The sequence below is a fragment of the Penaeus vannamei genome, chromosome 19, assembly GCF_042767895.1.
Source record: "Penaeus vannamei isolate JL-2024 chromosome 19, ASM4276789v1, whole genome shotgun sequence".
In the NCBI taxonomy this organism is placed as follows: Eukaryota; Metazoa; Arthropoda; class Malacostraca; order Decapoda; family Penaeidae; genus Penaeus; species Penaeus vannamei.
In genome coordinates, this window is record NC_091567.1 from 35,450,203 (window position 1) to 35,466,307 (window position 16,105).

The following is a 16,105-nucleotide window of genomic DNA, read 5'->3' on the forward strand; positions in this document are numbered from 1 at the left end:
ATCATTATTTATTCCTCAGAAACGAACTGTCGAATCGGAGTATTCCATAGAAAGTGATGAGTTGCCAACATTTCCTTTTCTTAGACTGGACAGCATATCAGGTTGCCTCCTTAGTGCGACTCTGGAAAAGCGAAATCCAAACTACGAAATACACTGCTGAATGTTTAAATTACACAATATAAATCGATAATAGAACAATAACTTCACAATCTAATATTCCAGTCTCCTAGCGGCTTTATAGAAAACGTTTACCTGAACCAGAGGTATGATAAACGGACAAGTACGATAACATGTTAGGTCGCAGTGGACGGCACTCTCCAAACCGACCTCGTTGGAAGAAAGCTAGAAGAAATGGTGTGTTGAGAATCTAGATGTGCTAATGAATGACTTAATATGCAAAACCACAAAATACTAACTACAGAAACTTCCAAAAACTAAGGAAAATCCAGGCAGCCATGTCCACCATCTGAGCCTCATGGATAGAGTAGAGGGTCTGGCCAGTTAAAGAACAGAAACACACCGACCAATTCAAATCGAAAAAAAAGAAAGCCTGCATAAATTATGGGTACACCATTAAATTGTGTCAATGGAAAAAATGGTATTTATTAAGGTTGGGTTTTAATTTCCAAACTCAAAGCCTTTCTAAATTGTTTACATTCGGATCAGATTGGAAAAGGTCAAGAACTTCATAATAACTGTTAGAAAAATGAATATTCATATAAAACAGAAAACACCAACGATGGTCTGTGGTGAGACTTTAACAAGCTAGGGATTACTGAGTTAGCGAGGCTGTTCCTGTGAATATTTTACTACCCCTCTACATCTGGTTTATTCATAATTCATTCAAGCACGTAATAATCATACACTGAACCTATATAAACCGTAGTTTATTGTCTTTTATGATCTATGTTTGGTGCCACGTCTCTCTGTGTAAGTGTATATTTGTTACAAAACTAAGATTTAATTACTACACTATAAATCTGAACTATAATGAAAAACCTGTGCTTGAATTTGATCACAAAGCGATACATGTTTTGGGGATGATTTGATTCTCATATTCAGAATTTTAACATCGTCATACAGATGAACGTCTTATCATACAGGGTGCCCTATATTCACTGTTAATGAATGGTTAGTGATATGATCATATGTTAACCACTTTCATTAAGTTATGAAATTATCTTGAAATTCTGTGTGCGAGACGTTTGTTTTCATTAAGTTATGAAATTATCTTGAAATTCTGTGTGCGAGACGTTTGTTAAAATTGTGCGAGGCCCGACCCAATGAATATTCATACATAAATACATGCAAATAAAGGCTTATTTCTTTATCTATCTGATAGATATACATGTATTTATCTATCTATCCGGCAGATATGCATTTGTCTGTCTACATTCATATTCATAATAATTGGATCAGGCTTCGCACAGTATTAACAAACCGGCCGATGATATACATCAGCATACAAATTATACAAAACACCGGTACACAGTGCTCACCAAGAGAGTCTCGACACCAGCACCAACGCAGGAACCTAAAGTGACAGACGAGCGCGAGAAGTCTTTCTCACGCAACGCACTTTCACCTACTACTGAGAGGCGCCTGGGACTCATGCTGATATACATCGCAGAGTCGTGCAATGCATTATACAATAAACACATTACAGATACCAATTGATATTCTCAAAACAAAAACACAGCGTTCATTTAAATGTAATTAAAACGGGAAACGAATGTTGCAAATTCGGGTCACGTTTACATTGCAATGATGCTATTTGACAGCAGGACATGCAGCGGGAAACGTGATTTGGAATTATAAACTAAGTGTTCGTTAATACAGATAAATTCTATGTTTCGCTTTCTCCACTGAAAAAAAAAAACAATAACCACAACAATAGCAGTATAGATTACAAAACTAAAACATTAATAATGAAGGCAAAAACAACATGGTTATCAACAACTACAATGCCAACCATAATAATAACAAAGGTCCAACAGAGGATGCTCAAGGCCCACCTCTACAAGGGCCTTGTGGATCCCTCCCTTCGCCAGTAGTCCTCCGTCAGGTGAGAAGTTGGTCAGATCGGCGGTGGAGGAGAAAAGGTCACGGATTCCCATTTTCTTTAGAGTCTGGAGAAGGAAGGCGTGGATACGATGCATATATATATATATATATATATATATATATATATATATATATATATATATATATATATATTAAGGTATTTTATGTCATGATTTCGTTACAAGAAGAAAAAAAATGTTACAATTTATCTGTACTCCATTTCATCAAATAATCGTTTTTTTGCTTTCTAATTTTAGATTTAAAATAGTAAGGCTAAGTTTAATCTTTAAAGGATATATATTACCACTTTGTACCGATATATTATACATATTACTAACTTCTAACGATACATACATATATATTTATTTATATACATATATATATATTATATATATATATATATACACACATATATATATATATATATATATATATATATATATATATATATATATATATATATATATAGTGTACATGATATATAATATGTAGTATATATAATATACAGGTAGTCCGCGTGTTACGACATGTTCCGTTCCAGTAGGCTGTTCGTAAGTACGTTTGTTCGTATGTCCGTAGTAGGGCGTACGGTATGTTATGATTACTGTACAACTAGCTCTACTTTCGGACGTTCCGGTATAAACAATGCAGTGGTTTTCGGTGTTTTTTAATGTGCTTTGAACAACCTTCATCCAAATGCTCAGAAGTTTTTCAAATTCTGCAATCACTTTTCCACGTTTCTTACTGATAACAGTAGACTGCATAGGGACTGAACTTTTCACATGCTCCATGATTTTATCCTTGTTCTTGAGTATTGTACCGATATTGTACCGTAGAACGATTCATCTAGTACGAACGAAGTTTTGAGATATCAGGCTTTGAAGTTGAGGATATTTTTCCTCCATTTTTTTTTTTTCTTTGGAAATCTGATCTCTGAGTCAACCCTTGATGCATTCTATGGCATTCACATGTATTCTGAAGTGTACCCCTCCCCCCTTTTTTTCCAAAGGACTAATGGCAATGAGTGCACATGATTGTAGAAGTACCGCATGTCACCAGAGGCTTGCAGTGCTTCTCGAGGCATTTCATAGAAAATAAAAGACTGCTGCAGCTGTGATTGAGATGTTTTTCTCATCATATTATGTTAATTAGTTACAGGAATAACACTGATCATTAGTAGTGGCCTATTATGTGATGAGGGCGCATCAGGGATGGTGTCGCCCGAGGTATGGGACGGATTTCATCTTGCTCTGCTCTCTCCTGGTGACTGCCAACCTTGTCTCTTTGTAGTAACTGCCAGCTGTGCTGCAAACAGAGTTGCCAGCTAGTTACCAGAGAATACCAAAATAAATCGAAAAAAAAATGTTGGGTATATTTGCTCAGACGCGACAAAGTAAACATCGGAGCTGGAGGCAGATGGGGGGGGGGGTCAGAGATTTAGCCATAACTCTTTTATTTTATCGTATTTAGCAAAAATACAATTACAAAAATAATCACAAAATCACAAAGTTTTCTGGAGAGCGTACAACACACGTTTGAATGAGACCTTGTGGGTACAGTGAGAGAGCTATAGTTTACGACGCGCGCTACTCTCACTCCCTCCTGACAGCTTTGTTCGTATGTACCGAAATTTGTAACTCGGAAGTTCGCAAGTAGGGGACCACCTGTATATAATATATGATGCATATAATATATGGAATCTATGTATATAATAATTATAATATAAGTAATCAATATATATATACATATACATATGTATATGTATAATATATGATATATATAAAATATGTAATATATATAATATATAAAATATATAATATATATAATATATATATAATATATATAATATATAAAATATATAATATATAATGTATAATATATATAATATATAAAATATATAATATATAATGTATAATATATATAATTTATATGTTATAATTTATATAACATATATAATAAATATCATATATATAATATCGTATAAACAATATATATAAAGGATGATATATATAATACAAAATATATTGTATATAAATGATGTATATGATGTATGATATATATAATGTATGTGTTATATTTGTAAAACATAATATGAATTATGATAGTATATGCAATACATTGTATTTATGTGTGTATATATATGATATATATCATATTTATGACATACATAAAATATGTATATACACACACACATCTTCAGTTTACAGTATACTCCAGACGACGATTTAAAATGTGTTTTGGTTAGTTTTAATAGGGATAAAAATCAGAAAATAATCCTGGTTTTTTGTTTTCCTGAATGATATTTGACAATGATATCCCATAGTCACCCTCTGACAAACCACGTTATTGGAATTTGTAGTAAATTCAGTTTTCAGTCAAATTTCCTAGAAATGGCAAACAAACAAATTATTGCATATTCAGATGGAATCATATGACGTTCCCAAAGCTTTCCCAAACCATCTAGTTCCCCAGGTCGTCCGTCAAATCCCAGACCCCCAAGATCATGTCCTAGGTATAAAATACTCCAAAAACCTGCCTTATCATTAAACCTTCAGGATAGTACAGTGGTAACGCGCCCCGACCAGTAGTGAAAAGTTGCAATTGTCGCCCTGAGGTAATTGCTACCTCTGTTGCACTAGCTGACACACGTTGATCAAGTCAACATTAGTTGGCACAGGCCGGGCGAAGCTCAGCTTCGCATATCGGACCTATCCTTATCTTTGTCTCATAACTTGATTTCTTTACAGTAAAAAGATCACAATGAAGTTCCTTGCAGTTTTCCTCCTGATGGCCTTCCTCGTGTTTGGGACTTGGGCTTCGTTCGGCCGATCCCGCTTCCTGTGCCTCTGCTCAAGGCAACCTCGCACTGGAAGATCAGCCCATATTTGTTTCTGCTGATCATTAACGCACACGCGCATTCATAAAAGTTTCAGCAATGTCACTACTAGGATCGATAAATAGGTTTGTTTAACCCTCTTTCTTGGAAAGAGGAAAAATGGCACGCTTTAAACAGTCTGGAGCGTCAGTAGGATTAATCTGGTTTACAACGATATATCTTTTTTGAGGAAGGATTATGATTCAATAGGTTGATATACTTCATCTGATTCTCAGGTCACGCTTTTTTTTTTTTTTTTTTTTTTAATGCTCTTTACATAACTATGATTCCAAGTGGTTTTAATAACTATTACCTTTTAGGGTTTATTTTCTCTCAGTTACTTTTATTTAAGCAACTTAATATCAATGGATTTACTCTGGCATAGCTTACTTTACTTTATACAGAAGGGGTGTGAACAGTGTTTGGTCTCCTCTGGGTCTTCAGTACGTGGTCCTTTACGGTATAGTCAGGGGCATAAAAATGATGGTAATGATGATTTTGTGTTAGTTTTAAAGAGGGGAGGCAAACTAACAAAATTTGACACTAACAATATCAATAGTGGCAATAATGAAGATAACAATAATGTTTATAATAATAGCAGTAGTAATGATAATAATAACCATAATGATGAAAATAGTAACACTAGTTGTAATAATAATAATGATAATGTTGAAATGCAATAATAGAGATAAGAAAATAACAATCGAATGCAATTAATATTTAATATAATGATAATTATCATAATAATAATCTTAATGATAATAATGATAATACCTATGATAATAATAACAATAACAATGATAATACCTATGTCAACAATAACAATGATAATACCCATGATAATAATAATAACAATGATAATACCTATGATAATAATAACAATAACAATGATAATACCTTTAATAATAATAACAAGAATAACAAGAAAATAATAATGATAATAATAATAACGTTAAAATGAACGAGAACAATGCCAACCATAATGATAACAAGGTCCAGCAGAGGACCCTCAAAGACCCCTATAAACACCCATGAACAGGATGTTGTTCGCCTCGTTATCTTTAATGTAGAAAACGAAGGGCCGGTTGCACGTGAACGTCGTCTTTGGAGGCATTGGACTAGACTTAGTCACAGCGAGCACCGTCGCCGCTGCCGCCTCTGCGCCTTTTTCGTCCACCTCTATAAGGGCCTTGTGGATCGCTCCATTCACCATTAATCCTCGAACATGTGTGAAGTCGGTCAGATCGGCGGCGGATGAGAAAAGGTCACGGATTCCCATATTCTTTAAAGTCTGGAGAAGGAAGGCGTGGATACGATGCTATTTTTTAAAGCTATTTTGCGTCATGATTTCGCTACAAGAAGCAAAACAGTTTTTAATAGGTTATCAGTATTTCATTTCATTAAATAATCGTTTATTGCTCTCTCAGTTTAGATATAAATAAGTAGCAAGACTAAGTTTAATCTTTCAGGGATATCTATTACCAATATGTAACGATTTTGCAACCAGATGCGCAGAATCTTTACTGAAGTAATGGTATGATATGTAAGCTCGGAGTGTTTAAAACTCAAAACCCTTCGCGAGCCAATTTTCCCTTCAGCCACCATCTTGAGGTCCAACAGAGGTTTACATCTGGCTTCCCAGGATTACGTTTCTTAAACTGGTATTATGTGATTGAACGTTAAGTTTATTTTACCTATCACATTTTGAATGATCCTAATGGTAACACATTATATATGACTATTTTTTTCATGACGATCCAAACTTCACAGGCGTTGGGATCAGCCCAGTGGACACACTTAGCCCGCATACCATATATATATATATATATATATATATATATATATATATATATATATATATATATATATATATATATATATATATATATATATATATATATATATATATATATATATATATATATTTATATGTGTGTGTGTGTGTGTACATATATACATATATGGATGTATATGTATATACATATAAATAAATAAATAAGTAAATATATATATACACTTATATATGAATATATACACATTTATATATACATATATATGCGTATGTATATATACATTCTAATATGTATGTATAAATATCAGAATGACATGCGCTTTTTCATTCATTGCAAAGACAGAATAAAAAAATAGGAATGTAAGTGATGAATGTAAAAGGTAAGTATTGGCTTAATTAATCATTCAAAACGGCCGCCTGTAAGACTGAAACAGCAAATATCCCTCGGGCTGCTCTAGGCTGTACTGAGGAAAGTTTCCTGTTGGTACTTTATATATATATATATATATATATATATATATATATATATATATATATATATATATATATATATATATATATATATATATATATATATATATATATATATATATATATATATATATATATATATATATATATAACGTTTGTGATAGCAGATTATACCTCAATTTGTGAGTAAACTACGACCCTTTGCTTACCATTCCCAAACTACCAGGTTCGCTTACCTTGCCCTAATTCAAACATACCGAAATGAGTTCATCCCCGAGAGTACTCTCCACGCTGATCTTGGGAAACTTGACTATCAGCGGGACGGAGGGCATCGCCTTCACCACAGACACGAGTCTCCTGGGCCTCAGGCGTCGGACCAGCCTGTCCACCTCCTTGGCTCTCCCATATCGCGGGAGGAGCACCACCATGGACACGGCGTCGCCCCTGTAGGGCATCTCCAGCACCTGGGCGTGAAGCTTCTCCGAGTCCACTGGAACGGAGTTGGACATATTTGAAGTCCGTTGATAACAGGTGATTCATTTTACGATTTCCTTGCATTGTAAGGTAACTTGTTCTGTGTTGGAATTGTGTACATGTTCCCATAAAGAGAAAGACACCTAATGAACACATAATTGATTTTGATTTGCGACAAATCGATACAAACGCAATGAAAATGGGGAAAAAATATGTAATAACGGAAACTGGACACAAGGAAAGGTAGGGAGGTTCATTTTGTATAAAGGAAGAACTCCCATACATTACCATATTTGAACCTTCCCGTTTGCGTCATCATATCCACTTGGACAGACTCTTCCGGGGTTACGAAAAACTTGTCCTTGTGGGTCCTTTGAGGCTTGAACGGGTATTTCCAAAAGCCTTTGAAGTAGACGGCGTTAGTTAAGACCATTTTAGCGTCTTCAACAAAGGAGGGTTCTATAAGCTTTGGTATTTTTCCTCGCGTTTCGGCGTTGATGAAGGCATTGATGTCAGCAGCGGCGGCGTCGGGCTGATGGCAGATTCAGGTTTGATTATTTCGGTCAATGGAGTTTAAAGATCGTTTAAAGAAATGTATCTGTTTTAAAAACTTTAAAGGATTTTTTTCTTGTACAAGGGTCTCTTCTGTACGCGTCATAAAAGTTATGCTGCGTTCGGAACTGCTCGTCTTGCTCGTCCAGACACCTTGTCCAAGATAAGCAGGACAAGTGGGCCGCGTTCTGAACCTCCAAGACCCTTTCTGCCCAGAATGCAACCGGCTCCAAGGTAAACATATTTTATTTTTATTTTTTATTTATTTGTTTTTTTTTATTTTTTTATTTTTTTCATCATACTGGTGTCTTTATTTTACACGCTGCATAGGTTTTGTAACTCCTTTGATGCATATTTAACTTACCTGCAACTGACAAACACAAAAATATCCTTTGATAACACCAATAAAGGGTTATAAAATTACCCACCAATATCTTGCGGTTACCTACAACTGTCAATGTTTACATTCAAAATTACTGTGACGTCATCTCGTCCTGTTCGCCCAGGTTCGCAGGAGGGCGAGTAGGACGAGCTAGAATACTTGTCCGGGACGAGATTGTGGAAGTTCCGAACGGTCAAAACATCTTGTCCAACTGGGCTGGACGAGATAGACGAGCAGTTCCGAACGCAGCGTTAAATCCAGATTAAAGTTTCATCCAAATCCACTGTACTTTCATAGATGTAATACACAATACCAGACGCACGCGTCCATGCGATCATCAGTAAATCTGTTCTTTTACAATTAAGAGCGGGCATTTGTGTAGTCGAAATTAGCAAACTCTTTGAGTTTCATATCGCACGCTAATGCTGTTACCGAGACGTTTGCTAAAAAAGAAAAAAAAAAGAAAATGTATACACACACACACACACACACACACACAGATATATATATATATATATATATATATATATATATATATATATATATATATATATATATACATACGGCAGTCTTATAGCATAAGGATGTGCATTTGTGTTACGACAACTAATTCCAAATAAAGGACTTCAAATGCTCTTTTTATAGGCAACAGAACTGTAGCTGTTAAACAAAAGTTACATCAGTTTATTTCTGCGGAGAGTTTTCTCCGAGAGTTTTTTCGTGTTTTGTTGCTGTCGAGGAATATGATAACAAAATTCCCACGCAGTTTTGAAGGCATTGTAATATAAAGATTCAGAAAGTTTGTACTTTAAATCTGAAACCTAATCGTGATGTTATTGAAACTCTGGAATTATTTGTGGGATTTCCTTTCGTTTTTTTCGAGAGTTATTTCTGCAGTTTAAGTATCCCACGACTTATGAAAATATATGTTGATAAAAGTTTATACACATCTTTAGCATGAAAATGCCAGAATTAGTTTCATTATTCGCAATAATAAACATTTATGGCAACTCGACTTCATCCTTTTTACCTGAATGGTGCGACTAACTAGCTCATTTTGAGCATGGCAGGATTAAAGTACGAGCTCAAAAGTGAATGCTGGTCCAGAGATGAAATAAAAGTTGATAATGGACGCTGCCATTGCGCATGCGCACTAGAGATCTGGATTAAACTTGAATTCTGGATTAACTTTTATGGCACGTACAGAAGACGCCCTAAAGCACTGAAGAAGTTGGTTCATTCTACATACATTAAATGATCACCACAGAAGGCTTTTCTCTGTTACTCAAGATCAAAGTAAGTCTGCTGAACAGATCTGCCCTCTTGTACGGAAGGCTTTCACACTGCGCCCGAGGTTTAAACTATAAAGTTTGAAGTGCTTCACTTTGTTTAAGGCTTAAAAGGTTTTATCACTGTGCCTCGGCTCATATTTCTGTCTTCTCGTACTAGACCAAGATTGCCAGAGAACTCCCTTAACCACTTGATGGAAACGTATCACAAATTGAAATACAATGTCAGGTTACAGAGATTTGTATGTATATACGAAGTGATAATGTAGTGATTTAATGCAAATGTATGTGTAGATTACCCTCTTTTTGCAGAGACATAATCAAAACATTAGACCATAACTTATAAGCTGTGCTTTTATATAAAGACATGTTCGTATCCTCACTTAGCCTTGAAACTGTAACTACATGAGTTCTGATATCCCAGTTTTGGATATGCAGCGATATTACCAGTGATGAAGTCTCCCCATTTCTGTTAGGCAGGAAAATAAGAATTAAGCCAAGTGTTTCTTACCTTCTTAAAGTCTATTAACTTCACTTGGTCGTCGAGGACATTTCCCACGCATTCTCGGACGGGAATGGACTGGTCGATGTATATCCTGTTAGCCGAGTTGATGGTGTAGTTCTGGTTTGCTTCTTGGGAGCCATAACTGCAATCGTGTTATTTTAGCAGAAATTATTATCTGATAATGTTATTACTTGCATTATAAAATCATGATCCTTTTTGTTATCATCAAGGTATTCATGTCCATTTCTCTCTCTCTCTCTCTCTCTCTCTCTCTCTCTCTCTATATATATATATATATATATATATATATATATATATATATATATATATATATATATATATATATATATATATATATATATATATATATACTTTTATATACATATACACGAAAATGAATAAACCAACAATATGAATTTAAAAAATCTTTTTGTTGTTCTTTATAATTTTTGTATACACGTTACTGTGTTAATGTTTTACACAAACACACACAGAATCACACACACACATATATACATACATACATACATATATATATATATATATATATATATATATATATATATATATATATATATATATATCAATCTACCTACCACCTCTCTTAACGGTTCACTCGGTAGGTTTAATCGCGTCAACCCACTCACCGCCGTTCGAGGGCCCTGAACAGGGCGAGCGTGTCTTCCCTGTTGGTGAGCCGCAGAAACTGCTCCAGCTCCGCCTTCGTGTTGCCTCGGGAGCCGAAGTAGGCGAGGACGAGGGCGCTCCAGACGCTGAAGGGCGAGATGAAGAAGTTCCCCGACGGAGGGAGAGCCTTCCTGAGTAAGCCGAGGCTGAAGAAGGTCGTCCGCCTGAGAATCGGGAGCCGCGGGGGCGGCGAGGTGTCGGAGGAGGAGAGGCACTGACAGCTGGCCCGTGACAGGAGGGCGAGGGCGGGGAGCAGCACGCACACTCTCATGGTTCTGAAAGGTCACGCACACACTGGTATTTGAATATAGAAACACACACACGCACATGTATATATCTTAGTCAAAATATTATGTATTTCTAACTATAGACAAAAGCGAGCCAGATACATTAGCACTATTAAGATATCTGGTCTTATTATTTTGTCGCAATGAACACGGTTTAGAAATAAGCGACTCAGACACGGGTTGCAGTATACACAAAACTATAGGGTGCACAGGAAACATATAACCGATATTGCATGTTCGCCTAACTAATAGATTGCAAATAGACCTTATGAGGTGGGAGGCAAAATGCTGAGAAGAACGGCGCAATATCTTTCAGTCACCTCATCACATCAGCAGTCAACAGTTACCATATGCGATTTGCAGTAGCATAAATTCCTTACGAAATCGGAATATTCATATAAAACAGAAAACACCAACGATGGTCTGTGGTGAGACTAAAAAGCTAGAGATTACTGAGTTAGCGAGGCTTTTCCTGTGAATATTTTACTACTCCTCTACATCTGGTTTATTCATAATTCCATCAAGCACACAATAATGATACACTGAACTTACACAAACCGTAGTTTATTGTCTTTTATGCTCTATGTTTGGTGCCACGTCTTTCTGTGTAAGTGTATAATTGTTACAAAACTAAGATTTAATTAATACACTACAAATCTGAACTATAATGAAAAATCTTTATCTGAATTTGCTCACAAAGAGATATATGTTTTGGGGGTGATTTGATTCTCATGTTCAGAATTTTAACGTTATACACATGAACGTCTTATCATACAGGGTGTCCTGTATTCACTGTTAATGAATGGTTAGTGATATGATATGTTATACACTTTCATTAAGGTATGAAATTATCTTGAAATTCTGTGTGCGAGACGTTTGTTAAAATCGTGCGAGGCCCGACCCGATGAATATTCATACATAAAGATATTCAAATAAAGGCTTATATATATATATATATATATATATATATATATATATATATATATATATATATATATATATATATATATGATGGATATACATTTATTTATCTATCCGGCAGATATGCATTTGTCTGTCTACATTCATATTCGTAATAATTAGGTCATGCTTCGCACAGTATTAACAAACCGGCCGATGATATTCATCAGCATACAAATCATACAAAACACCGGTACACAGTGCTCACCAAGAGAGTCTCGACACCAGCACCAACGCAGCGACGTTAAGTGACAGACGAGCGCGAGAAGTCCTCACGCAACGCACTTTCACCTACTACTGAGAGGCGGCTGGGACTCACGCTGATATACATCGCAGAGAGACCGCGAGAGCCGACATTTCATCTGTTGATTATGTTTAGATCTCTGCATTTATTTGGTCTTGCCTGTTCATATATCCTTAGCTCAAAGAATCGGCTCCAAGAGTTAATGAAATCTTATTTTTTATTATCATTATTATATTTATCATCACGATTCCTATAATGATTCCTATGATTATCATTAGCACCATTATTATTATTACTATATTATCATAATCATTTTCATTACAACTATCATTGTCATTATTATTACAGTCATTATTATTACTACAGTTTTCATCATTTTATTATAATTATCATTATTACTATTGCTATCGTATTTATTATTATCATTATAACTATTGCTTTCATATTTATCATTATCACTATTGCTATCATATTGATCCTTATCCCCATTACTATTATCATCGTTATTATTATCACCACCGCCACCATCATCATCTTCATTATCATCATCCATTCATTTATCTTTCTTAGTATCCAAATGCACACAAACCCAAATGTACATTACAATAATGCATAACAAGGCACATAATACATTCTCTACAAACTATATTATTTAATCCGTATCTTACTCGTACAAGAGTTATACCACTACATCATAGGAATAATGAATACTTATCTGTTTGAGCCTTTGGTTGGTCTCGAAAAAGAGTCGTAACTATTTATTTCTTACATTTTTATAACTATAAAAAAATAAATAAATAATCAGCTAAAATCTTCTATTTAGCACATAGTAAGACAAAACCCTGCCATTGTCATAAAAATATATATATCTTTTCGTGTTTGGATTGAAATGGAATGGTAGTCACCAGTACCATGTTATCTATTGCTTTCTTTCCTATCATTTTAACCATTACTATCATCATTATTATCATTATCAATAAAACTGTGATAATCATAATTACTACCATCATTATTATCGCCATCCTTAATATTATCACCGCCACCACCACCTCGTCATCTTAATTATCATCTTTATCATCATCCACTCATTTATATAATGAATAACAAACCAGAAAATAGATTCAATTGATTTAGTCCTTTTACAAACTATGCTATTTAAATCAAACTCGAACAAGTAGAGTGATAACGAATAACGAATACTTATTGATTTGAGCCTTTGGTTGGTCTCGAAAAAGAGGCTTAATTTATTTCTTACAATTTTATAATCATGGTAATATAAATAATCAGTAAAAATCCTACCAGGGTCATGAAAATGTATGTATTATTCTTTTCGTGTTTGGACTACAATGGGAACAAGCCAGTCGTGACTGAAGTGAAATCACGGAACAATTGATATTCTCAAAACAGAAACACAAGCAGCGTTCCCTTCACTGTAATCAAAACAGGAAACGAATATTGCAAATTCGGGTCACGTTTGCATTGCAATGATGCTATTTGGCATAACAGCAAATGCAGCGAGAAACGTGATTTGGAATTATAAACTAAGTTATTAAAACGGATAAGTTCCATGTTTCGCTCTCTCTCTCTTTCTCTCTCTCTCTCTCTCTCTCTCTCTCTCTCTCTTTCTCCCTCTCTCTCTCTCTCTCTCTGCATGTGTGTGTATGTGTCTACATATGTGTGTGTTATTATGCAAAGTAAAGCGAAGAAGTGAACCCGTTTACAATAATAAAGAAATGAATTATTCGACATATATGCATATATGTGTGTATGAATATATAAACCTCTCTGTTCGGGGATCGATCCCGCACCGCCAGATCGTGAGGCGGCCGCTCTATCAATTACTCCACCACTCAACAAAAGAATTGTGCTCACAATCAATATGTGTGTATGTGTGTGTGTATATATGTATATACATATGCGTATATATGTATGTATAACCATACATATATACTCGTATAAAGATACATATATGTATATATACCTATATGTGTAAATATACATATACATACATATATATTTTTTCTATTCATCTATTTATCTACACACACACACACACATATATACGTGTGTGTGTGTGTGTGTGTGTGTGTGTGTGTTCGTGTGTATAGATAGATGGATATATATATGTATATATATATATATATATATATATATATATATATATATATATATATATATATATATATATCAAAAGATAGTGATAATAATAATGATAATAATATCAATAATAATGATGACAATAATAATAATAATAATAATAATAATAATAATAATAATAATAATAATAATAATAAGGATAGCAATAAAAATAGTAATAATAGTAATGATAATGTTGAAATAAATGCAATTTTAGGGGTAACAAAATAATAATGAAATACAAATAACATAATAACAATAATACCAATAATAATGATAATAATAATAATAATCTTAATTATAATAACAATGATAATAACTATGATAATAATAACAATAACAGTAAAATAAAAAATAAAATAAAAGAATGATAATAATAATAATGATAATAATAACAAAATTAATGTCAATAAGAACAAAGCCAACCGTAATGATAACAAGGTCCAGCAGAGGACCCTCAAGGACCCCTATAAACCCCCATGAACAGGATGTTGTTCGCCTCGTTATCTTGAATGTAGAAAACGAAGGGCCGGTTGCACGTGAACGTCGTCTTTGGAGGCCTTGGACGAGACACATACATAAAGAGCGCCGTCGCCGCTGCCGCCTCTGCGCCTTCTTCGTCCACCTCTATAAGGGCCTTGTGCATCCCTCCATTCACATGTAGTCCTCCGTTAGGTGCGAAGTTGGTCAGATCGGCGGTGGAGGAGAAAAGGTCACGGATTCCCATTTTCCCTAGAGTCTGGAAAAAAGGAAGGCGTGATTACGATGTGAATACACACACACACACACACACACACACACACACACACACACACACACACACACACACACATATATATATATATATATATATATATATATATATATATATATATATATATATATATGATATGTTTTTTTTCAAAGATATTTTGTGCTACGATTTCGCTACCGGAAGAAAAACAGTTTGTAATAGCTTATCATTATTTCGTTCCATCAAATAATCGTTTATTGCTCTCTCAGTTTAGATTTAGAATAGTAGCAAGACTAAATTTAATCTGTCAGAGATATCTATTACAAAGTGGAACGATTTCGCAACCCAAGACGCAGAAGCTATAGTCGGAGTGTTTCAAACTCGAAACCCTTCGTGGGCCAATTTTCCCTTCAGCCACCATCTTGAGGGCCAACAGAGGTTTACATCTGGCTTCCCAGTATTACGTTTCTTGAACTGGTATTATGTGATTGAACGTAAAGTTTATTTTACCTATCACAATTCGAATGAACCTAATGGTAACACATTATATATGACATTATTTTTTCTTCATGACGATCACAGGCTAATAATTATGACAAGCCCTGGGATCAGATCAGTAGACACAATTAGCCCGTGGACCATTTATATGTGTGT

General features: G+C 34.6%; 2 protein-coding genes across 4 annotated transcripts in view; both read right to left on the minus strand.

The window, feature by feature from the left end:
• LOC113821920 (leukocyte elastase inhibitor-like) overlaps window positions 1-1,612 on the minus strand; it is a 32,764-nt gene extending 31,152 nt beyond the window's left edge. Inside the window, exon 1 of the mRNA XM_070134286.1 lies at window positions 1,500-1,612. The gene's annotated coding sequence lies outside the window, so the exon portion shown is untranslated. The remainder of the gene's footprint in view (window positions 1-1,499) is intronic.
• Window positions 1,613-1,937: 325 nt separating this feature from the next.
• On the minus strand, window positions 1,938-12,672 carry LOC113821912 (leukocyte elastase inhibitor). 3 transcript variants are annotated; one of them, XR_011399298.1, is made up of 7 exons: window positions 12,547-12,671; window positions 11,052-11,366; window positions 10,411-10,546; window positions 7,965-8,208; window positions 7,460-7,692; window positions 5,774-6,230; window positions 5,183-5,713 (listed from the first exon to the last, which is right to left on the minus strand). XR_011399298.1 is itself a non-coding variant. In XM_070134281.1 (6 exons), the coding sequence occupies exons 2-6, from the start codon at window positions 11,360-11,362 to the stop codon at window positions 1,953-1,955; spliced, it is 1,101 nt and encodes a 366-aa protein (XP_069990382.1). In that variant the 5' UTR covers window positions 11,363-11,366; window positions 12,547-12,672; the 3' UTR covers window positions 1,938-1,952. The 3 variants fall into 3 exon arrangements, 2 of the variants coding, with proteins under 2 accessions (XP_069990382.1, XP_069990381.1); XM_070134281.1 differs by lacking the exons at window positions 5,183-5,713; window positions 5,774-6,230 and adding an exon at window positions 1,938-2,129 and having other exon boundaries at window positions 12,547-12,672; XM_070134280.1 differs by having other exon boundaries at window positions 5,183-6,230.
• Between the last annotated feature and the right edge of the window lie 3,433 nt (window positions 12,673-16,105).

Coding starts and splice junctions, on each gene's coding strand:
- LOC113821912 (XM_070134280.1), bottom strand. CDS start 11,362: ATGAGAGTGTGCGTGCTGCTCCCCGCCCTCGCCCTCCTGTCACGGGCC. Junction 10,547..11,051: donor TTCAGGGCCCTCGAACGGCG/GTGAGTGGGTTG, acceptor ACACGATTGCAG/TTATGGCTCCCAAGAAGCAA. Junction 8,209..10,410: donor AGTTAATAGACTTTAAGAAG/GTAAGAAACACT, acceptor ATCTGCCATCAG/CCCGACGCCGCCGCTGCTGA.